Source organism: Prinia subflava, chromosome Z, assembly GCF_021018805.1.
Source record: "Prinia subflava isolate CZ2003 ecotype Zambia chromosome Z, Cam_Psub_1.2, whole genome shotgun sequence".
In the NCBI taxonomy this organism is placed as follows: domain Eukaryota; kingdom Metazoa; phylum Chordata; class Aves; order Passeriformes; family Cisticolidae; genus Prinia; species Prinia subflava.
Window position 1 is genome coordinate 60,112,325 of NC_086283.1, and position 25,286 is coordinate 60,137,610.

Here is a 25,286-nt window from a genome sequence, read left to right on the forward strand (position 1 = left end):
ATTGGGATATATTAATATCCTCTTGACTTACTGCATGAAAATGCAATTGTCTATGGGAGTCCTGCTGCCCCTTGCCTACTCTGCTTCAGCAATTCACATGCTGCTCGGGCTCATGCTGTCTGGCACCAGGTTTACACAACAAACCACACCAAAGGCTTTTTGCAAAGCTCCCTAACGACCTTTACGGCCTTTTGAAAAGAACGGGGCTTTCCATATTTATTGTGAAACCACAGAATAAATTAGGTTGGAAAGTACCTTTGAGATGATTGAGTCCAACCTCCAACCACCTTGTCAACCACACCATGGCACTGCGTGCCACACCCAGTCTTTCCTCGAACACCTTCAGCGGTGGGTCACCAGGGATGGTGATTCCTCCACTTCCCTGGGCATCCTATTCCAATGCCCAATCACTCTTCCAATAGACAGAAGACTCAAGAGAAAGGAAAGGAAGGATACTAAATACTTGAGAATAAAAGTGGACTAGGAAAGAATAGAAAAAGAAAAGTCAATGCCTTTCTCAACGCCCCTCCTTCTGCCCCTGCTGGCCCCGTCCGTCCATTACAAGCCCATGACTCAGTGCTGCTGTGTTGGCAGGCTTTAGAAAGCGGGAATCTTGTGCTGGGCCAGTATCTGTGAGTTTTCTGTTTGAGGACGGCACATCCACTCAGCACGTGGTAAGAGGGAGGTTTGCGTGTGGAGCTGTCACGTTTAGCAGCGCTTCCGACTGGGGCTGCTTTCTGCCCTGCAACAGCACTGCCCCTTGGGCAAGCCTTCTCCTTCGACGTTCACCTGCCTGATCCATTTCCTAAAAGCTTTTACAAGTGCTTCTATCTTAAAACAAACAAACAAACAAACAAACAAACAAACAAAAAAAACCCAAAAAACCACCAACCACCACCACAAAAAAACACCACCCCAGGATACAGCCCATAAAGGCTCGTTCGGGTTTTTCTGGGGACAAGAGGGAAGAGAAGGTAGGTCGATGCATTTACTCCTGTTTCTTCGCTGTGCTTTTTCTCACCCTGAAAACCGCAAAAACGGACTGGTTACAGCCTTTCCAACCCTATCCATGCTCATATGACTAGTAGAGGAGGGGGCGGCAGTCCCCTTTTTCTTTTGCTAGGGACAGATGCAAGCGCAATGCGCCGTTCCCGTTCCAGACCGCTTTCAGTTTCCATTCTTCAGCTGCACTGAAGTTTCTTTTTCCCGTCGCTCCCTGCTTGGGGGCGGCTCCCGCTCTCTCCCCAGCAGGTTTCCCCTCTCAGCTGCCGGGATCGGGATCGGGCCCGCCGGCGGCGCTGCGCAGCCGGCCTCGCCATGACGGCGGAGGAGAAGCGGAACCTGCAGTGCTACAGGCGGTACATCGAGAGGAGCCTGAACCCCGTGTACATCCTCAGCAACATGACGGACTGGCTGTCGGACGGTGAGAGCCGGCAGCGGCGCTGCCCCCGCCCTTTCGCGGCCCCTGCCCCTTCGCGGCCCCCTCACTGCTTGTGCTGCCTTCTTGCAGAGGTGAAGGAGCGGGTCCGAAAGGAGGAGGAGAAGGGCGTGACGGCGGCCGCCGCGCTGTTCCTGGACGCCGTGCTCCTGCTGGAGGCGGAGGGCTGGCTCCGGGCCTTCCTGGATGCCCTGGCCGCAGCAGGTGGGTGCCGCTCCCGGGCCGGGTTTGCCTGCCGGGCAGAGCCGCCCGGCGCCCCCGGAACCTGCACGGGCGCTCCGTGGGCCTGGGGCCCGCTGCCGGTCCTGTCACACCGGGACAGACGCCGTAGGGAAAGGCAAGCTGACAGAGTCTGGGAGTAAGCCTGTTGGGAGGTGAAGCAGCTGGAGCGATTCCGAGGACGGAGAAAGCCTCATTGACAAGAAACTTGTCTGTCTCAGAGTCTTTAGAGAAGAAACAAGACAGCCATTGTTCTCTCCAAATACAATGAAAGGAGGCTAAATCCTCTGAAACAGAAAGCCAGATGGGTTTCAGGAGGTGCATAGGCACTGACTGGTAGCGTGGGATAACTTCACCCAACAACAGTCTTAAATGACTTCTTAAATTTTTTTTAAGATTACTCAGTGGCATTGAAAATCTTCTGTTTCAAGAAGTAACCATTAGTAGTGTATAAGGATGATTGTTCCACAGTAGCTATAACTACTTCACCTGTAAGTTCCTAATCCAATTTCCTTTATGAAATGGAACGGAAAAAATTGTGAAGGTATAAAATAAGCAGCATCTGCCAGCTTTCTTCTATACAAGTATATTGTATCATAGATTCTTTTTGGTCATCTATTAGATTTGTTGGACCCCATAATCTCATGCCCTAAGCTACTTTTGTTTTCATTTTCTCACCTTAACTATGAATAAGTATCTCAGTGAACAAATATTACAAAGTTTCTTATCACTTGGATGTAGCCCATTCATCCCTTAAAGCAAGTATGAGATCCAGAGCAACTTTTTAACACTCTGTGATAATCCAAATTTCTGAATTTCAGAACTATCTACTGTGAACTTCCTAGTAGGGGTCAGTTTGGTGTATTTTCAGCAAAAATTTGAGACAGCCTGCTGTTTCAAAGTGCTATCCCAAGGACTTGTTAATTGGGCGAGAGACTAGAATTTAGGATTACTCTTCGTTTTGGCAGATGCAGGGATAAGTAATACTTAGACTAAAGACATCATGGTGGTAAGTATCCACATGACTCTTCTGCTCTTCTAAAAGGAAGTAAGAAGTTTGGCAAATTGCTTCTGTTTGCCCACAAGTTCCTCTGGAACCCTGATCTGCATTTTTCCACTTCAGAAGTCTACACAGCAAATCACACAAGTCCTTAAAATATGCTTCCCTGCCACTGTCTGTTCCAGGACAGTATTTCCAGGTATTTGATGACTGTCTGTGTTGCAGGTGTCTGTACGGCTTTCAGTCAGGGACTGGCTTGAATCCAGTACCACAGGGATTTTTGAAGGAGGATGGAACCAAGGACAAGAGTAAAAGATAGAATGCTGGTAAACAAAAGAAAGGGTCATCAAAGCATCTTGTGATTCTGAGTAGTGTCCTTTTCTCTGGGAATCCTGTGGAAGAGTATCATGGAATGGAAGAATTACAAGGATTATATGATTGAAAGACAGGAGTGGATATAGTTGCCTGGGTGATGTGACCTGTGACATAGTGTGGCTCTTTTTTGTTTTTGCAGGTGCTTCTGCTCTTTTAGTATAGGATTTTTCATATTGGACATACAAGTGGTATAAAAGAAAATAGTCACTTATTAGATAGAAATTGTATGTGGCTCACCTAGCTTTTTATCATTTACAGCACAAAATAATTTTAATTTCTCTGGCATGGCTGAGAAAATATATTTTCAGCTTGTTCCTACCTATTCTAGATAGAGATTAAATTCGCAGTAATGATTTATCTCTTTTTCTGAAAGGTTACACTGGACTGGCAGAAGCAATTGAAAATTGGGACTTCAGCAAACTGGAAAAACTGGAGCTGCACAGGCAGCTGTTGAAGCGGATAGAAGCAACAATGCTAGAAGTTGATCCTGTAGCAATCATGCCATACATAAACACATGCCTGATAGAGAGGGAGTGTGATGAGATCCTGCAGGTATGGTAAAATCCTGGTATTTGCCTAGTTTTGCTTCAGAGAAGTGCTAGCTGCCTCACCTGTGGGATAAATCAGTGCCTGTGTGACAGGTGGCTGGGTGAGGAGGATGGCTGGCCACAGGACCACCAGAACTTTTATAACTTTTTTCTTTTCCTATTCTGAAATGGAAAGCCTCAGAGGTTTATGGCAGATAGAGTTTATTACAAAGACTTTGCCAGACAGAAATTGATGGAAGAACTCTGTGATGTTTCACACCATTTACAAATACTGAAACAAACAGCCTGCCTGTTGTTATAGTTGGCTAAGTTTTGTGTGTGACTACAGTGGCAGAAGCTGTAGTGGGTAAATGGCTGAATCTTACTGTAAAGCTTTTATTCACTGAGGAAGAAGTGCAGTTTTCAACTGAACATCAAACATAACAAATTCTCCTGCTAGGCAAAGCGCAGTGGGTTTGATTGCTCAGTTTCTGTTTGCGGTGTGTGCAGATCAGTGAATACAAGAGCAAAGCAGCCGGGATAACTAAACTCATCGAATGCCTCTGTCGCTCGGATAAGGAAAACTGGCCCAAAAGTCTTCAGCTGGCATTGGATAATGCAGGATATTACAATGCAAGTGAACTGTGGAATATAAGAGAAGGTAAAATGTGAATTGTTTTCATGATACGCTTTTCCCGTTCTTGTATCAGACAGTAATTTTTTTTTCAGGAGAATCAGAATAATTTAGAAGGATTCTGTCAGACAACTTTGTGGGCTAAAAAGAAAAACCTTTTAAAAATTTATTTTAAATGTCTTTTACATATAATTAAATACAAGTACTATCCTTCAAACAGGCAGAAATTACTTTTTGACTCTTTTTCCTCCCATATGGTTAGGCATGGTACCTTTTTTTAGTAAGGCAGCACAGGCTCTGAAGGCATAAAAATAGCCAAATAGTTATCTTCTTCCTTCTCTTCTTAATTCAAATTTTGCCATCTTTTTGGTTGCTTGAGTTGTGATAGATGCAATATTTTCTGATAAAATATGATTAATAATGTGATAGTCTAGAGAGTGATACACTTCTGTGATCTCCAGAGCAGATAATACATCTTTTTCTATGAGAAATCGATAAGCAGCCCTTACCGAGTTTTTATGTTCATATTTTGTAAAAGTGCAGAATTGTCTTTTGTAAGATATTGCTTTTGTTGTTGCATTTACCTTTCCCTCCTTGAAAAATACTTGTATAAGTAACCTGCAGCATAGGAGAATTTATAGAAGAATGCATTATTTTGCTACTAAAAAAGTGATTTTAGATAAACTGGACTGTATGTCTTCATAGTTACATTTGCCCTCTCCTTAGGTGCTTGTTTGAATTGTTGTTTTTTTTTTTAAGTTAGCAACAGGGATAAGCCATATTTAAGTGGCTTCCAAAACTATATTTCTGATTTTGAATTTTTTTTATTACTGCAGTCAAAGGGTGTAATTTCTTATCTGTAGAATTAATCCTTATATGTGCAAAAAGTTGTATACATAATTAATAAACTTATTAAAATATAGGTAAAATAATACATAAGAGTAATACCTGTATCTCTATAGATTTTACTTTATGTAGCTGGTGCTTATAAAAATTATTTGTTGACAGTTATATTTTTAAAGTTAACTGTCTTTTCGGGCAGGTTCCTCTAACATCCAGCTCAGCAAAGCCAAAGTCAGTCTACTGAAGAAACATTGTCCATATTGGAAGCATTTTACTGCTGGCAGTTAAGAAGAGTCAGTACCAGAAATTAATTGCAGATACTATGTGCTTTCTGGAGCTGGACTGATGTGCAGATGTGCTCTTTCTCCCACTCCAAAAGCAGTGCTTTGTGATCATATGTTCTGTTTGCAAAGAGACTCTTCATGCAGAGCCCAGGGACGGTTCTTTGAGAAAGTATTAATTATAGCATGAGAGAAAATTTCTCTTTTGATCATTGCCTAATATAAAGAATTGCGATATTCTTACAATTTCTAGGTGCTTTCAGAAGATGAGGAGAAAGTGAGAGCAGAATCTCGAATTTACAAAGCTTCTTTGAATTCCTAAGAATTTTTCATGCTTGTGGTTAATTTCTGTGTTACACAGTGACCTCTTTTCACTAAACATAGAGGATAAACTTTCCTACCAGTCTATTGCCTCCTTTGTTTTTTGGAAGTTATAACACATGCATTTTGTTCTTCTAAAACTGAGATTCTCACTGCTATCCATCTTCCTTGAAAAGCAGCCTGTGTGCAGCGTAATTTTATGTAGTCTTTTTCTTCCAGCAACCAACTCCTTCACCTTGTTGTCACAGCAAATATATTTTAAAAACCTAAGCTCAGTAACATGCCCTTTTTTTTCCATTTATACAGATAATGGCAAAGATGTTGATGGTGAAATGACAGATGCCTCTGAAGATCACTTTGAAACCATGATGACATTTTCTGAAGAAGCGGAATGTGATAATCTCAGTGAAAATCTCTCTTCAGTTTCAGGTAAGTCTTAAGAACTTAAAAGTTTGTGGTTGGTATTTTCCATTTCCTTAGATTCCTGAAGAACACAGATAGTGTGCCACCACGGAAGGTACTGAGGAATTAGTACATATCTCTGACTTGATTTAGCTGTCTTCTGTTTTAATGTTTAAAGGACCTCGTTCTGGGCATTGCTGATGTTAGGACATGCCCCTCATTTATCACATATCTAGTGAAAAGTTGTTCTGTCAGCACATTATCTAAAAAGTTCCCCAAACATCAGCCTGTTGTTTATGCACCTCTCCTCTGATATAATTAATTCCCACATGACCTGATATTGACCGGTTTAGAGAACTGAATATGACTGCAAAGGACCTGTGCAGTGACTGTCATGGCAAATTTTGCTCCACCAGTAGCTTCTAGTTCCTGTTCTGTAAGTCCCAGCACTCTGACAAGACCACAGTTTAAGAGAGTAAGAACTTCAAAAGTCTGTAGAGCAGAACGCTAAAATGAATCCTGTGCATGTATCTGGGGAAAAATAATCCCTTGTGTTTTCATTCTGAGTTGAAAAAAGATGAGTTGAAATGAGCATTGTCAGCCAAAACCTTGAAATTAGTTCATTTTATGAATCACAGTTGAGGGGTGACAAAGGTGTGCCATCAGACTCACACAAAATTTTTGTTTGGTGCATCTAACCTGTTAAAAGGTTTGTTTGTCAGAGAATGTTCTGTGTAGATTGCAAGGACTTTTCTAACTTTTTCATTTTAGATAGCAGCTATATGGGGCACAGCGTATTTTCTGCATCTTTATTGCAACACTCTTCACAAAAACCTTATTTTATTCTAGAAAGTGTCTATGAGTCTTCACCTGTTTATGAACCAAAGAAGGCTCGGAGCTACCAAATTGAGCTTGCACAGCCTGCTATTGATGGGAAAAACACACTGATTTGTGCCCCCACAGGTAAGGAGACAGACATTTCTTAGAAAAATTCTCTTGGTGCACATGGTTGTGAATGATAGGGAATGGTAAAGGTTGAATCAGACTTCTTCAGCCATTTATTTCAAAGCTGTCTTCCTTGCAGTAGATCCAGATCTACCCTGCAATTAAATACCATGGGCAACACAGAGGCTGGCAATACAGATGTGTCTGTTGGCACGTCAGTGCTTGTTTTCAGCCCATTCAGCATTCATTTCTGTGTTCTGACTTTGCTTTCTCACTCCTCAGTGTGGATTTTTCAGTTACAGCCAGTCACTAATCTTTGCAGATAATTAAGAAATTTGTCTTGCAACTTGAAGGAAAAATAGGGTGAGTTAGCCTAAGGCTCCTCTCTCTTCTCTACTGCAATGCCTACAACATCCAGACAACCTAATTTTCCCCTGAGCCCTGGAGAGGCAAGTGGGATAAGGGAGGCAGGAGCAGAGAAGAGCTCTGGGTAGCCTGCACAGTGAGCCTGAGGGCCAAAGGAAAACAAGTGGGAGAGCAGCAAGGCTGCATGAGGAAGGCTGGAAGCTGAAAGGGCCTGGTGTCTTTACATAGTCTGATTTGATGTGAGAGCACATGCTAAGAGTGGAAAACAGACTCAGTAATTTCAAAGAATTCAAATAGAACTGCAAATGGATTTGAATCCTCAGTGACTGCTTAACAGCCTTTCCAGACTGAGACTGTGAGAGAGAAAGGGTGATTCCCCACATGGGTAAGCAATATGCTTATGTTCAAATCTGTTCCAGGTATGTTCAAGTCTGGAAGAATAATGGCCCCATTGTCTGCCCCCCTTTGTTACAAGGCATTCAGATGAGACAAGCTACTGCTTACAGATGCACCCTTTCATACTAGTCCTTTACCTTTCATGCTTTTTGTTTGAAGGATCTGGGAAAACTTTTGTGGCACTTCTGATTTGTGAACATCATTTGCAAAACATTCGCTCAGGACAAAAGGCAAAAGTTGTCTTCCTTGCAACCAAAGTGCCAGTGTATGAGCAACAGAAAAATGTATTCAGGCAGCATTTTGAAAGAAGTGGGTAAGTGTAATTCTACGTGGTGGCTTCCTCCAAAGAAAATAAACTGCCCTATAAGTCAGCTGTGGCTAAGGCAAGATGTTTACTGGTGAACAAGAGTGTTTGACAGTGACATCAGGATGATGTGTACCTGCAAGAATGGCATTACCATGGCACACTTTGGAGAATTTCTGAAGTCTGATTTTGGACAGTTTAAGCACTCATTGTTACACATCTATAGAAATGGTGAAAGTATTTCTGTACGTAAAGGGTGAGGTGTGTTCTCTTTGAGACTCCTTTCGCACTTGCTTCCAAAGCTGAGGCAGTTCCTGGCAGTAGCAGTGGGATTCCTCTTGCTATTTTCAGTCTCTCTTTTCTAAATGGAAGGACCCAAACGTCTTGTTTTTACAACTTCTAGTCAGAAAATGGTAGTCCACCTCTTAGACAGGACTGCAAATTGCTTAGAGGGGCATTAACAACTTACATCTTCGGATTCTGAGGGAACTGGTTACTGAACATCCACATATGTATGCTTATGGCTATGGGAAAAGGAGGCTGCTGGGCAGTCCCACATGATGCCAGACATGTACACAAAAGGGTTGTTATATGTGAACTGACAAATGCAGCTTAAATGTACAAGTTAATCACTCCTCAAATATGATGTGTTTTTGTTAATGGTAGATGAAAATCCAGTTATTTGCCCTCAGCTGTATTTTTTTTTTCTCAGCTTCTGTGGTCAGACTGCCAGCTCCAACTCTTTGACATTTGAAACTTAGTAACTGATTTTCACACTCCTTGAAAAGCCCATTTTTCTAGCTTTCCTTGAAACCTTTCCTATGAAAAAGGTATCCTTTTTCATACCCTGTTTTTTGCATCTTCTTTCCAGATACTCTGTTCAAGGAATTTGTGGTGAAACAGTGGCAAATATCTCTGTAGAGAATGTTATACAGGACAGTGACATCGTTGTGCTAACACCCCAGATTCTTGTGAATAGCATAGAGAAAGGGATCCTTAGCTCCCTCTCCATCTTCACTCTGATGATATTTGATGAGTGCCACAACACTACAGGCAACCACCCTTACAATGTGTTGATGGCCAGATACCTGGATCAAAAATTTGACTCCTCTGCAAACCAGCTGCCTCAGGTAAGGCCCAGCCCATCAGTGGTGGATAGAGGATTAGAGGAAAGTGTTTTGCAATGCAGTCAGCAAAGCCTTGCCTTTTGTGCTGATCCAGTTCACAAAGTTCCAGTTCTGTTAACAACAGCTGCAAATGGAAATGGTAGCATCTGGAAAATTTCATATTCTTGGGCACTTCCAGGCTTTTTTCCCATGTTCCATCTTTCCTGCAGCTGCCAAGAAAAACTGATCAAGCATGGCAAAGACTGGAGTACTTGGGAGCAAATGGAAGAGCTGAACTGGGAAGAAAGCATGTAATTTAGTAGTCTCCTTGCTACCTCTCTGTTGCTGTTTTCTGCTCAATAAAATGGGGCCACCACTGAGAAGATATCTCTGAATGAATGTAAAGGATGGGTCTGGGTGTGGGTTTGCTCTTCCTCTGTATGATAAGCACTGACAAGTACAGCTGATTAGAGATTTAAGTGTCTGGATAGGTTTTTTTAAGTTTAAATACTCCAAGTTTGAGTACCTTGGAGAGGGCATGAAGGTACATACAGGTTTTGGTTCGTAAGATTTTGTGCGTGCTTCTTGTTTACTTCTGCTGCCTGTTTTGTTTCCATGTTTTTGAATATGGTGGCAATTTGGTGACTGGTAACAGTATCTCCTGGCTTTGTTCCATTTGTGACAAAGGAGCAAACACTGATATATATGTGTGTGCTTAGATTGTAGGTTTAACTGCTTCTGTTGGAGTTGGTAATGCTAGGAACACCAATGAAACTGTAGAGCACATCTGTACCCTCTGCTCCTATCTTGACATACAGGCCATATCCACTGTCAGAGAGAACAAAGAAGATCTGCAGAGGTTTAGAAACAAGCCAGAAACACGTAAGCACACTTCCTTTTTATTTTCCCATGAGTTGCAAAGCACCATGATTATGGCAGCTACCCAGTTTCCTTTTGTTTTAGATTAAGATACAAGCTTAAAAGTAAGCTAGAGCTTTGCTTCCTGTTATCTTGAAAGAGGTTTAGGCTTGCAATCTCCTGCAGTAAGGCAGTGCCCCCTTGGGCATATTTTTGCTTTGCTGTTGATGCACCATCTCTAGTTTTCAGTTCTGCCAGTGAGGATTGGGGGCTGCTTTTTCTGTGTACCTGCAGTGCTCATTAACAACAAACTTGATTGTGATTGCATGGAGCACCATGTGTAGCATTCTTCTGGACAAGAATCTGTTCTGTGCTTCCCCAGGAAATGCTTTACTTACTCAGCACACTGACTTACCTTTCTCTTCTCTAGATATCAGATGGGTTAAAATGCGAGCTCAGAATCGCTTTGCAGACATCATCTCAGGTCTGATGTCTGAGACAGAGGTGTTGATGAGGAAGACTTACTCAGTGGGTAAGATGCTGTAACATGTCTGTATTTCACTCCAGTATTTGTGTGAATCCGTTTACCTGCTAGAACAAACACTCTTTTTTCACTTCCTTTCTCCTTCATTTTTAGTTGCATTTAACCAGTATTTCCTAAATAAGAGATCACAGACAAGAGATTCAATTATTGTCCTGTTATACCTGATTAGTTTGACGATCATAAACATTTTTGCTTGAATTTCAGCCTTGTTACATGCAACTAAAAACAGTGTGCTTTTGACACGGTCATATCCTTCTAAATTTAAAGAATCTGAATCCAAAGGGCTCGCATTCAAAATGCAGTGGGCTGGATTTCATTGATGAGGGATACTTGTATTGACGGGGTGCTGGAATCTCCCGCCGTCTCCCGGCAAGGCACCGAGCGCGGCTGCTCTCTGAGCAAGGCTGCTCTGAGGGCAGCGGAGCAGGGCTCGCTCCCTGCAGCACAGGGGTGTGCCAAAGGGCACGGGCAAGAACGAGGGAGAGCTCTCTGCTGTGGATCCAAGGAGGTTTACTTCCAAACAGGGTCCAGGGAGGAAAGACCCAGAACACAGCTGTGCAGGGACCCTTAAAGAGGGGAGGGTCTAGGGGAGAGTACAAATTTCCAACCAATAGGGAAAGGAGTGGGAAGGAGCACAAAGCAGGGCTCACAATACATAAACCAGTGAGGAGGCACAGGGGCAGGGGAACAGTCTAAACAAACCTATGGAGCTTCAAGGGATAGGGATTTCCAGGGATTTCCAGAGGAAGGGGTGGGTACAAGGTAGGATTGACAACTCAGCAGGAGGAGGGACAGGGAACAATCTGGATCAAGGGGCAGGACTAGGACAAGATGGACAACTAGGGGGGAGGGTGCAACTTGGATTGAACCAACAATACAGGGGGGAATGGAACAAACCATTGGGGTAAAACCACACCACCACACTGTATGTTCTCGTTTAAACATTTCTCCAAATCTTTCATACCCAATCTGTCTCTGTTAGGAAAATAAGGAGCATCACAGTGGTATTACTCTGGATGTTGCAGTTTTTTCCTTACAGCAAAAGTTAATTTTCACACTTGCTGGTCTGACACTTCTTGTGTTTTCTCTGGTCTCCGGGCTGCATTTGGAGTTATTTCTAGGGTTGCCCTGGCCACCTTTTCTGGTCAGCATTCTGTCCTCTTTATGCTTCCGGATATTCCTATTTCCACGTTTTACCAGGTCTCCATTATTTTCCTTTGAAAAGCCTTTGAGGTAATGTTTCAGAGTAGAATGTGTGCAACATGAACATCACTGGAGAGAGGATATGGCTGTCCAAGAAAGGAAACAATTATCAGTAGGGTTCCGGTTTCAGGCGCTACTCTGGTGGGAGGGTTTGCAGAGAGGAGATGCATGATTGTGAAAAGAAAATGGGTCTCATGATCATGAGATTATTTTATAACCCTTCAGAACTATATTGATCTTTTCTGCTTTTGCAGAAAAGTGATGTCCAGTAAGTGGCTATTATAAAAATTGGAGAGCAGAAGGGAGTACAAAGCAGAGACCCGTGAAAGGATATGTTCAGTATCAGCCTTGGTCCCTCCAGATCTGGATTAAAAGATGTTGTCTGTGCTTAGACTGGTTTTTGCATACTGACTGCAGTGCCTTAAACCTGTTTACCTCTGTTCTAGATTTCCCCCTACCCTTCACTTCCCAGATATTTGAGAGTGAACTATATTCTGGGGCAGGAAGGGAGAATTAAAACCCCCACACAACCAAAAAAAAAGAAAAATCCAACAAAACATCCCAAAACCCAAGAAGAACATCAAAGAACAAAGACATTTTCAAAATGCATGTTACATTAAGCAAACTCTTCTGAAGCTTATTTTGCATCACAGTTCCTCTTGCATGAATGGTAGTGGCTTCCCTTCTGTGGACCCTGTGGTTACAGAAGCCCATGATGCATTCAGGCAGAGTATGTATGCAGCAAACAGGTACTGCCTAGCTCTGCCTCAAGGACAGCCCTTTGAACAACATGCTGCTGGACTATTTAATGAATAAATATAAAATATTGAGTAGCTGGTAGTTCAAGGAACAATGTGCATGCAGTTTTTTGAACACCCTAGACTTCTTACAGGATAAGTGAGCTCTCATTTTCTTAGTAAAGTCCCTGCAGATGTGTGTATGTACACAGATCCTCAGTTGGGTTTTACTGGGTTAATTTTGGGCTAACATCTGGGTATACACTGGAACACAGGGAGTGAAGAAGACAGAGCCAGACACTTCACAGGTGGTTCCCAGAGGCTGGACTAGAGGCAGTGTGCTCAAACAGAAATATTTAAACAACAGGAAGAACTTTTTCACTGTAAGGTGGTCAAACACTGGAATAGGTTGCCCAAAGAAGTTGTAGACTCTCTGTCCTTGGAAATACTCAAACCCCATTTGAACTGCTCTGAGCAAAGGGTTGAACTAAAGACCTCCACAGGTACCTTGCAGCCTCAGTGGTTCTGTGATTGTATCATAAAACTGGTTTTTTGCATAGGGTTTTAAGAGTCAATATTAGTAGGAAATGTGTTATCCTCTAGCTAATGCTTTTTATTTGTTATTCGAGATGAAAAATTTTCTCTCCTTTACTAGATACCGTCTCCCAAATCAATAAGAATTACTTTGGAACACAGAGATACGAACAGTGGATAGTTTCCACTCAGAGGAAATGCAGACTGTTGCAACTGGAAGATAAGGAGAAGGAAAGCAATATTTGTAGAGGCATTTTCATTTGTACTGAACATTTGCGGGTAAGTGGGTATCGTCTTTCCTTCCATGCAGAGGTAGAGCCATTCTGTTCCTTCTGATATAGGCATGTTCACCTAGAAGCAGATTTTGAACCAAATTGTTCTATTTAGAGCTGTAAAATATACACAGAGCTGCCAGGGACCCCGAAGGATCTTTGAGTCCAGCTCCTGTCCCTGCAGAGGACATCCTCACCAGAAGCCCAAGAGCGTTGTCCAGGCACTTCTTGACCTCTGTCAGGCTGGTGCTGTGACCACTTCCCTGGGGAGTCTGTCCCAGTGCCCAACCATGCTCTGGGTGAAAAACCGTTTCCTGATGTGCAGCCTAAACCTCCCCTGAGGAGCTTCAGGCTGTTTCCATTAGTCCTGTCACTGGTCACAACAGTAAAGAGATCTGTACTTACCTCTCCACTAAGTGAGAATGTTGAAGACTGCAACAAGTTGACGCAGGCTAAAGGATAAGGCATGTAAGAGATATCTCTAGGATACTTACCAGGGCCAGACTAGTGCAGAGGAGACCTTGCAGTGCTTGTGTTGTTGTGGAAATGGAAGAACACCACAAGTTTGGAACACTTAATCTAGCTAAATAAAATTTGTGTTCATCCCTCCCACCCTGTGGAAAATGAGGCCTAAATGGGTCTGTCTCTTTCCAAGCAGAAATTCAATGACGCTCTCATTATCAGTGAAGATGCCCGCATCGAAGATGCTTTGGCCTACCTAAATGAATTTTTCACCAATGTAAAAAATGGACCATATACAGAGTTAGAGAAGCAACTGACGGAGAAATTTCAAGGTATTTCCCACAGTACCTGTGACAGTTGCAGGGGAGAAGAGAGCTTATGATAGGATGGTCGAGGCCTTTTCTTCAGAGTAACTGCAGCTGTTTTTCCTGCACTTTCCAGAAGATGTGGTGACTGCATGGGTGCCAGTGCAGTGTTAGGGCAGGGAGCAGACTAAATTTCTGGGACTATAAGCTTCTAGTGCAGAAGCTGTTAAAGATTAATAGTTGTGCCTGGTTGCTGTAGTAAGTTCTTACATGCCTGGCTTGGAGAGAAGGCAACAGTGTCTTTATGGCTGTGCCCCAGAAGTAGGGGGATGGTCTGTGATAATGGATGCTGGTAGCATTAGATAAACCAACATACACTGCTGAGTGCACTGCTAGCCTCCTGGCCCATCCCAGTCTTCTGAGGAGAAGCAGGTGGCCCTTGTACCCTTCTCATTGGAAGTCAGAAGTTGTCACTGCTCTCTGGCTTCTGATTTAGTTAGCAGTGGGCTATATTCCAGCCTGCAGTCTGGTATGTTGCAATGTTGACTGCAATTTTGAATCACTGTGCTGTCTGCCCTTGAGTGTCTGTTGTTTTCTAGGAAGAAATAGCACAAGAGCTGAGTTTGTTTTGTTGCTGTCTTTTGATACACAGTATGTAACGTAAGTTCTCATGTCATTTTGCTACCAAATGTGAGATATTCATAATTTAGGGGTTTTTCTGGGGATTTTGTTGCATTTAACCCACAGATTTCCCTGCTTGCATCTGAAACAGCAGAGTAGAAACTAAAAAAATAAGCTAAAGAGAATGTGTGTGCTGTTTGAAAGTAGGTTTGTGTAGGAATTCTGCTTTCTGCATTAAAAAAGGTAAATTTTTCAAGAAACCCTTTTTTTTTCTTTCAGAGAAAGAAATAGAGCTGACTGCCCTTTCAAAAGATGAGTCAAATGAGAATCCAAAGTTGGAAGAGCTCACTTGCATCCTGGATGAAGCATACCACTATAACCCAGAGACTCGCACTATTCTCTTTGCCAAGACAAGAGCCTTAGTAGCTGTACGACATTTGTTTTTAAAACTCCTAAAATTGGTAGTGGGAAAATAAAAGGCCTCATCTATTACCCTTCCCATTTTCATCTGAAAGAGGAAAATGTGCATGTATTTGATCTTTCTAATTTATTTTACTGTCTACCTAAGCCCTGATGCTCTGAGGCAGAATGAGTGAGGTTTTTATTTCTTTTTCTGAAACCTATCATACAGCTATGGTGTCCTTCATGACATCTAACTACATGCTGTAGTTGATCATTAAGCCATCAGCTTTTTATTTTAGGCCTAAAGTCAGTTACAACAAGATGTGTTTTAAGGGTTTTGGTTTTCAGGTTGTAGTGTTACAAATCAGCAGCTCTACTCCATTACTGACTGCACATCAGGAGGTATTTATACATTTCTCAGAGGGTTCCTATAGACCTGAAGAAGGTCTGTGCCCTGTTTTTGATCAAGAACAAGGAAAAACTTAGTGCAGCAGATGTTCTCTGGACTCTTCTTACCACTGGTCTGTTTTATACTTGCCTATGACCAAGGAGGCTAGGCTGGATGATACTTTTTTTCCCTTACAGTACCTTGCTCCTAGAAAAGGTTTGTGTTTGAAGTTAATGTGCTGCTGATCATTAGCATGATTAGTTTAAAACATTTACTGCAAATGTCAGCTGTCTCTGTCTACTGTAAACAGATTTATCAGCTGAACAACCCAGCCCCACTTTTTATCCTCTTCATCCAGACATGCTGGATGAATTGCAAACCAGAAAAAGTTAAAAGCAGGCTAAAGTCCTAACTAACAGCACCAAGCATCTGCTAGCAGCTTGCCATTTTGGATTTAAAGGCCTATAGTAGCTTGGCTGAATTTTGTTCTTCTGTAAGAGCAGTTTGAATGTGCTACTGTCACTGTGTAGTAGAAGTCCAGTCTGTAAATAGCAACTACTTTCCTTTGATGCCAGAGGTGTAGCATTCAGTGACCTGTTAGTTTATAAGAGAAAAACGCAAACTTTTTAGCAGTGAAAGGCTGCTTCCTCTCTAGCCAGCGTTTAAGTTGCAGGAGTAGGAAAAGGGGGAATCAGTCTGGCATGGTTTAATCTGACATCATGGTGTGACTCTTGCTTTCTCACCTATTAAAAAATATCCCCACCTGACACACAAGTTACACCTTGTTTTCTGCTTTTGGGTCTTTTGGAAGTATGAATTGACTAGGCAAACATAGGAAAGATCATCTTATCTCAAACCAGCATTTCATCTGCACAGGGAATCTAACTCTCTCATTTGCTCTCCAGGCTTTGAAGAAGTGGATAGAAGCAAACCCTCTACTTAGCCACATAAAGACAGATGTGTTGATGGGTAAGGGAAGAAGAGATCATAAAACAGGTATGCAGATTTGCATGGAGATATGCTGAACCAGTGGTGGCTATGCTGATAAAACTGTTCTGCTTTTTCTGTGTTCATCTTCTGTGCCCTTAAACAGAGGAAGTTCATGTAGGTTTGCACTTACATTCTTCCATATTTGGAAGACCTTGAATGGATTCTAAGGAGATGCTTGCCTTTTTTGTCCAGAACCTTTAGTTAAAACAGCCTTAACACTGTCAGTGATACTTTCCTGCAGGATTTTTCTGCTGGTTCAGAAGCAGTTTAGAAACTTCACTATCGTAGCTTTTTGTGAGTAATTCTTGTATTATCTCTGTTACTTTCATAAATCCCTCTCTTATTTTGTGCTTGATGGCAGAAAGACATTTTAAGATAGAATGGAAACTACAGCTGAAATGAATTACCTATGGCTTAAGAATTAGCTTGGGTTTTAACTAACTCAGCTGCATGGCTGTCTCCAATAAAGATCATCTGGGTGCTCTGTTGAAAATGTTGTTTCGCAGGTTGATAATTCCTGTGACACAGCAATAGGAATCTGTGGTTAGTGGGTATAACATACACCCAGCTGCATATGAAACTTGTAGTTTTCCAGATCTAAAGGATGTACTAGTTTCTAATCAGTTAATTAGAAGCAAATGTGGATATCTTCTTGCTCAAGGAGCTCTTTGGTGTTTTTTTCCTGACACACTTTCTCGGTACTGTAGGTATGACCCTGCCAATGCAGAAGTGTGTACTGGAGGCATTCAGAAATGACAAAGACATCAGACTGCTAATTGCTACATCTGTTGCTGACGAAGGCATTGATATTACTGAGTGCAACCTTGTGGTGCTCTATGAATACTTCGGTAATGTCACCAAAATGATCCAAGTCAGAGGTATGGAATTTCAGAGGTTTTACTATATAAACCTGCTTTGACCTAGAAATGGACATGAAATGCTACTGAATGGCACATTGGAAGCACTGTAGTAATATGTGCATGCTTCGCTGTTGTTCCTCTGTGCCTGAAAGTCAAATGAATGATGGGACATGATAAATTTGTTCACAGCACCAAGTCCTTGATGTTGTCTGACTGGTTTTTTGCCAGGCAAATTAGCCATGCTGCACAAGGTTATTGAACTGTTGAGGATTGATACCTCAAGTAGACATATAAGCAGAACTATGGCTAGAACTGTTGTCAGAAGTATTACAAATCATTCTGTGACAATTTAGAAAGGACTGCTGCAATGGAACTTCTTGCATTGCCTTGGCTTCTGAAGGCCTTCCCCAGCCCAGTGGTTCATTACTAACCCAGCTACTGCCAGGTGCATGAGGCCTTCGCCTGTGCAGATCTCTGATATTTAAGACCAAAAGAAAGACACCCTGTTTGTGTCTCCCCTGCTTGTCTAGAGAAGTCAGTCATGACTTTGGCCTTAAATTCGGTGATTTTACAGTATGGCCAGTAGAGGGGAATGAAAAGCCACATCAAATACTGATTTCTGCTTCACATTCCTAATGGTGTAAAACTGCCTGCTCTATAAAGGGTGCATATGCAATATTTTATCCTATTTCCTAGCAGTTAATATCAGAATTTAATGTGAAGTGATTTCCATTGTACTTACACTGTACTCTACGGGTTTTTGTGTTGTGACCTTCTTATCTGTGTTTTGTAATAAAATAATTGGCCCAGAACTGACTTTTATGCTTGAAAAGATAGTGTTTATTATTAAAAAGCCATTGTGCAAAGAGAAGAGGTTATGTCAGTTTGAAACCACATACAATCCTCATTTTTGTGGAGTAGAAGCTCAAAGGAAAATGTGAACATTTTTATAACCAACATACTGGTAAACTGGTATGAGATCCCTGTAGTTCTGGGTTTGCCTGTGTCACAACTTTAAGTGCATTAAGGCAGGCAGTAGGCATACTCAAGTGGAAGAGAAGGCCCTTGCTTTTGTTTTCTGTGTTCCTGTCAGCACTGTATTTCCAGTTCCTTAGGTTTTTGTGATATATGGGATTTTTCGGGTTTTTTTAAGACACTAGCTAGCATGGCTGAAAACGAATAAGAAAGACTGAGAAGAATTTTGCTCCTTTTTTTAAATTTTATTTTTACATGTCAAAAAGACAGCAAGATGCCACACAAAAAATTTGATTTCAAAGCATGCTTGAACTCAACACAGGGAGGCCAGAGAGGCAGGCAATAAAGTACTGGCTAGGGTACATGCATGATGATACCTGGAAGGGGGCATCTTGTTCTGGTCTGTTATTGAAGAATACTCTTCAGAAGCAGCATTATCTGAATCTGAACATTGCAAACAAAAGCAGCCATACAGAAGACCCGTAATAGCCTAATGGCAGACCTGTCACTTTTGCATATGTTGTTAAGAGTAACTAAAGAGCATAAATGTGTTGCTATATAGGTCGTGGAAGGGCAAAAGACAGCAAGTGCATCCTTGTGACAAGCAAAACAGAAGTGGTTGAGAATGAAAAACTAAACACTTACAAGGAAGAAATGATGAATGCAGCTATCGAAAAGCTACAGAACTGGGATGAAACAACATTTGCAAGAAAGGTTTGTGATTTGTGCAGTTTCATTACTCAAGTTTTAAACCCATAATCAGCCTTCACCTGCCAAGGCTTTATGTGGGGCGAAGTGATAATCCAAGAGAAGTGTTCATTGTACTTGATTTCTGACAAAGGCTAGGTCAGCAGAAAAGAGATAGTGTGTATTGTCAGTTTGTGAATGTCAAATCTACAGTAACTGCAAAAAGTTTAAGAATGTGAGTTAGAGTTTATGACCTGTTCCTTATGAAAAGAGGATGAGTGATGTGAGGGTTGGAGGCCATCTTGGGCACAATGTGCAAAGATGCTGTTACGTTTTGCAGCTGAAAATCAGGAGGGCCAAAGCCCAACTGGTTGTTCATATGGACCACCACCAAGGGCTAAGGAGATATCCCCATTCTTTATTGGACATGCAGGGAAACATAATGACAAAGATGAAGAGACTGAGGCACTCAATGCCTTGTTGGCCTCTGTAAGACTGGTTGTTCTCAGGATATCCAGCCCCCTGAGCTGGAAGAGAGAGATAGGGAGCAGGATGAAGGCCCCGTAATACAAAAGGAACTGGTCAGTGACCTGCTACACCACTGAGACACACACAAGTTTATGGGGGCAGATGGGATCCACCCAAGGTTAATGAGAGAGCTGATGGAAGAGCTCATCAATCTGCTTTCCAGCATTTATAAGCAGTCCTGGGTAATCAAGGAGATCCCAGGTGACAGGAGGTTGGTCAGTGTGACCACCCATCTACAGGAAGGACCAGAAGGATCCAGGGAACTACAGCCTTGCTTCTTAGGGGATTCCATTTCTGCATTTGGTTCTCAGCTCCAGGCTGTGTCTTGTTGCTTCTTTCTCTGCCAGCAGCTTCTGTGGTCTCTGTAGCTTTCTTTCCAAACCCTGACGTTCCCAGAGCAGCAACGTTAATTGTGCTGTAGGGTCTCACATGACTTAAGTTGTTCACAGCAACATACCAGCCTTAAGACCAGAGGGGCTGTTGGGAGCTAGAGGGGAGGAAGGAAGAAACAGCATAAATGCTGTCCATCATGTAGTCTCATTCTAGCCATGCATTCTAAATTGATAAATGTACCCTGTTCTTTCTTGGTATGAGTTGCCAGAACAAGGTGTGTTTTGTTTTATGTGCTTTAAGTAATAGGTTCCTAGATGTTACACCATGGCCCAAAGTCATGTTTAGGCCAACACTGGGACTTCATTTCATAATTACTTGATTTTTCATTATTTATTAAAGATACATCAGCTGCAAATGAAGGAAAAGATACTACGAGATTCCAGGAAGAACGAAACAAAACGTGAAGTAGTGGAAGGGAAAAAAAATCTTTTGTGTGGAAAATGCAAAGTATATGTCTGCAGTACAGATGACATCAGAATTATAAAGGTAGGTTTCTGTACAGGAACCTACATCCATGACCACCAGGGAAGTCAGCATTTTGAACTAACTGCATTGTTTATCAGTGTGGAAGTGGGTTATTTTGTGCAAACTGGAGGAGAATAGAAATTCTGAGTAGATCAGTAAGCCACAGGAACAGTTGTGACTATCTCTGTAGTATGATATGATATATGATATATCATATGATTGATTTGATATGATATGAGTTGACGTTGTCCAAGGTGTGCAAATATAGGACACGGTAGGAATCACTTCTGTTTTCCTGAAGTCTTTCTGCTGAATTTTGTTGAAAACCCCCTGATCTTCAACTACATAACCCTGTGGAGTTACTGCCGGATATTTACTTTCCTGATTACCATCAGATGGAAGTCTCTCTGCTGTTGAGATATTTCTCCCAGTTTCTGTAGACTGAAAGCTATCTACACAAAGTACTGGGATCAGCTTACAAACTCCTTGTCGTATGGGCCATAAGTTTGAGTTTGAAAAGTGAGGTAAACCATGGTTTCACAAGAGCCCTGCAGTTCTTCAATGTTATTTTGTTTTCCATTCTGTAGGTGTCGTTCACATTGCTTCTATGTATATACTAGGGACATTTTGATTGTACTCTTTCTGAATATGAAAATCTACTCTGTAGACCAAAGAAGGCAATACTCTTTACACACAGAAAGTGGTTATCAGGGAGGAGATGCTTTTCTGAGCACTTTGAGCCTTTAGAGTTCTGCCTTTTTTTCTTTTGAAGCTGCATCTATATGGGCTGCTCTGAAAAGTGCAGTTGCAATGTGATGAGGGGCTTCAGGCCACAGCTGAGCATTACTGTGTCTGCCTTCAGGCCCTTGCCAAATTTTTGTTTTTACAAGCTGTTTTTGTAGATGTAGATGGTAGATGTAGACTTTGTAGGTGTAGATGGTGCTTACTACTCCTCTGCAAGGAGCTAGGAATAGCTTGGCTTTGTTGTAACAACAACTTTGTTGGCTGTGTAACTTGGTTACATTTCTTTGACAAAAAACAAGGGCTATCTAAAGCACGTCTGACTTTTACTGTATTTTGTGCTCCTGGCTTATCACCTATACCTCTGCAAATAGATCCAAGAGTTCAGAAAACGCTTCATTAAGTGATTTTGCTCAGTACTGTGCAAATAACCCCTCAGTTTTTACTACAAACTGCATTTCCAGGAGGATCTACCATTTTCAGATTCAAACTCAGATTGTAAATATGGTTTCAAATAAGACTGTTAATGTCTTTATTCTTGTACTATATACGTTATAAACAACAACTGTAGTTCCTTCACTTTGTTAGGGTTATTTTTTCTACCACTCCAAATTGCATGACCCCTCAAGGGAAACAGGAGTCTCTCAAACTTGTCCATTATCTGAATTACTCTCTTCATTTCATGGACATGGCTCAAATACTGCAAACACAGTTTTTAAAAAGCTTACTAAGTTCAAATGTATAAGCTGGTGACTGGGGATACACAGTAAATTTTTTTTGGTTTTGATAAGCCCAGGTCCTTCTAATACCTGGTATTCCATGAATGGGGGAAAAAAAAGCAATGAGCCAAAGACGCTAGAAGGTGAGCTTCCTGAATGACAGCAAGTGCCTTAAAAGGGAGAACAGGTATTTGAGAAGGGGAGGGAAATGGCAAGAAAAAAAAGGAATGTTCTTTCTTATACTGTTTCTTGTATGTGTTGTTTCAGGAATCTCATCACACTGTCCTAGGTGATGCGTTCAAGGAGCGTTATCTAACAAAGCCCCATAGGAAACCAGTTCAGTTTGATGGTTTTGTGAAAAAAAGCAAGATGCATTGCCGAAATACTGAGTGCCAGCATGACTGGGGGATCATAGTGAAGTACAAGACATTTGATAATCTGCCAGTGATCAAAATCAAAAGCTTTGTACTAGAGAATGTTGAAACTGGGACACAAATGGAGTTTCAGAAATGGAAAAGTATTAATTTGTCTTTGAAGAATTTTGATGAAGAAACATCCAGCTGAACTCAACATTTTAATGGATATATTGTTCTAGTGCACTATGCTGAACTAGCAGATGATCTATTTTCTTTTAAAACTTTTGTTCTTTATGCTAGGCCACTCACCTGCATCTGGCTAGATTACAAAAGGCTGGCAAACCCACTAAAACCAATGTTTGCTATATAATTAGATACTTCACCAGAAGGACAAACATGAGCCTAGGTGTCTAGATCCAAATCATTATGGCTGTGAGAAACCTGGTAGGAAAAAAGTAAGATCAAGTCAAATGACTTAACTAAATATCCAGCTTTAGGTGACAGGCTACACCTTCAAGAACTGAGGTGCAAACCGGCATCTCCTTTGATACTACTAATGTGTTGTTGGATTGTACATCCTTGAGAACAACATGGCTTACTAGCACTTCAGGCACTACTCTAGCTACTTTTGAAACTTCTAAGAAAGTTACTATATATCTTCTAGATGTAGATATATAAAATTGAAAGAAAAATGTCCAGTAACTTTTCTGTAAGGAAGATACTACATCTCTTAAATCTGTCTTTATTAGGAAATGCTTCTGCAACAGTAAGAAATGTAGTAGGGCAGAGCCCTCTTGGGGATTCATCCTTGTGATTAAAATGGTAGCACTTTTTTATATCACTACACCTTGACCAAGTTGCTGTTGCTCAAGTTGCAGAATGGGCACCCTCCTGTGTTGCTGAACTGAACAAACCCTAATAGGGACAAGACAGTGCCCTGGATCATGCGTGGAGGTTCTGTTGTGATGATGATTAGCACTTACCTGGATGCCCTGTCTCATGGATTACCCAGATCCCAGACTTCTCTGGGAAAGCCAGAAATTCCTACATAGTTATGAAATGTACTTGTACAATTCAAAGCACCTGCTGATTCTACACATCTTCAATGAGTTCAGTATTCAGGATTTCTAGAACCAAAACCAAATGCATTTTAAGTTCATTTTGTGTATTTGACAGTGTGGTAAAGTATGTATGTTCAAGAATTTTGTTACAAAACACCATAACTAATTTTAAAAACACAGAAAACAGACCATACACCCCTTGCACCTAATTTAAGAGTTTAAAAAAATGAACCTAAATTTATGAGTTCAAAAATGACTTTAAACTGCCTATATCCTACTCATTGAGGCTTGCGGTGTTCTTGTAAAGTGTTGTGTGGCATTAAAAGGAAAAGAACTTTGTAAGCACTACTTCATGTTCCACCCCAGTCCACGGCTTTTACTGTGAAAGCTGCATGCACTGTACAGGAAGGCTGAATCTCAGTTCTACAGTAACTTCCTCTGTATTTAGTTTTTACCTAAAAGGAAACACAGAACAATGAATAAAGATGATTTATGTTTAGATAATGCCTCCCCTCCAAAAATACTAGGAACAAAATACTTTTGAAAAAGGCTGGTTCAGGTCAGATTAAAAGTACATGGAAAAAACACAGTTCTCAAGTATCAAATTGCTCGGTGAAGGTACCATATGCTTTGGGACTCTTGGCATAAAAAAATAATCAGTCCAAAATTCTAGTTTATAGTAGTAACTACTAGGAAGTTAAACTTGAAAAGTTTTGGTATTTTTGTATTCTTTGAACACAAGGATTTCAGACTAAAACAACTTAGCAATTCAGCCTTAACGAGTACTAAAGGCTGATGGGATAACACATTATTAACAATTCAGCTTGATACAAGAAGCCTTTCCTTCAGTACACAGTGGAGATGGGTGGGTGGGGAACAATACCAGCACTCTAATTTGGCTTTTGAGAGTTTGATTTTTCTTTTAAATTGAAGCTGAAATTGTGTATTTCTTACTAAGGTTACTACCATATTAACAACTCTCTGTTCACAGAATCACAGAACAGCTATAGTTGGGAGGGGCCTCCAAAGGTCATCTTGTGACCCAAGGGATTGCCCAGGACAATGTCCACATGTCCAGACAGAATCTGAATGTCTCCAAGGATGGAGACACCACAATCTCTTGGCAATCTCCTCAGATCAGCATTTGGTCCCTGAGTGAAAAAGTGTCTCCTGTTGTTCACAAGGAAGATCCCGCGTTTCACACTGTTCATGCCCACTGCTTCTTTCTCTGTCATTAAGCACCACTGGAAAGAGCCTGGTTGCATATTCTTTTGTGCCCTCCATTCAGATATTTGTTCACAAACACCAAAGATATCCCCGAGCCTTGCCATCACTGGACTAAACAGTCCTGGCTCTCAGCTTCTCCTTGTGAGAGACACTTCAGACCCTCCAACATTGTGGTGGACCTCTGATGGATTTACTAGAGGAGCTCTATCAGAATCAAGCAATAGCCTATTTCAGGTACAGTGCAATCTCTGTGCCCTCCTTAAGTCTCTTTCATAACTATTTTAAGCGTTGTTTTTTATCTGGAAACAGCCAGACCTGACTGCACTAAAAACACTTTAGGAAATTACTTTGAAGTAATTTCTCCACTATGTTAATTGTTATGGCAGTTCCTGTAAATACAGTGAAAGAGTTAGAATTAGTACTATAAACTTGTTTATCTCTGAGTAAGAATAGTTTGTTCCTGTAAATATATTCACATGGCATTGTTCATTGGGCAGTCATTTAGTGGATGAATGTAGTAACTAGTTGCTAACGGACACAGAAATTGCTGACAAGGATCTTGCAAGTGCAGAGATTGTTTTCTTGAGGACACAAAACAGAGGGAATTGTATCATGCCAGTATTCTGTTGGGTTACAGAAGACTGACAGTATCTGACAGTATTTTTATTCATTCTATCTCATGCAAACTTGTCAAAGAAACTAGAATTAAAACATGGGAAGTCAAGACTTGTATGATTCTGTTCCTACAGGGGCAATGAGAAGAGTGTAAGTGGATGTTTTGCTCTGCATCCCAACACTAAG

General features: G+C 41.4%; 1 protein-coding gene across 2 annotated transcripts; it reads left to right on the forward strand.

Moving 5' to 3' along the window:
* The first annotated feature begins 547 nt into the window (after positions 1 to 547).
* On the forward strand, positions 548 to 25,180 carry RIGI (RNA sensor RIG-I). Of its 2 annotated transcripts, none has more exons than XM_063422768.1 (18): positions 548 to 1,423; positions 1,511 to 1,642; positions 3,406 to 3,584; positions 4,070 to 4,220; positions 5,945 to 6,067; positions 6,890 to 7,003; positions 7,907 to 8,060; positions 8,923 to 9,181; positions 9,877 to 10,039; positions 10,446 to 10,547; positions 13,155 to 13,312; positions 13,964 to 14,099; positions 14,973 to 15,121; positions 16,389 to 16,479; positions 17,181 to 17,351; positions 18,871 to 19,022; positions 20,256 to 20,402; positions 22,109 to 25,180. In XM_063422768.1, the coding sequence occupies exons 1-18, from the start codon at positions 1,318 to 1,320 to the stop codon at positions 22,403 to 22,405; spliced, it is 2,784 nt and encodes a 927-aa protein (XP_063278838.1). In that variant the 5' UTR covers positions 548 to 1,317; the 3' UTR covers positions 22,406 to 25,180. The 2 variants fall into 2 exon arrangements, with proteins under 2 accessions (XP_063278838.1, XP_063278839.1); XM_063422769.1 differs by having other exon boundaries at positions 9,976 to 10,039.
* The last annotated feature ends 106 nt before the right edge of the window (positions 25,181 to 25,286 follow it).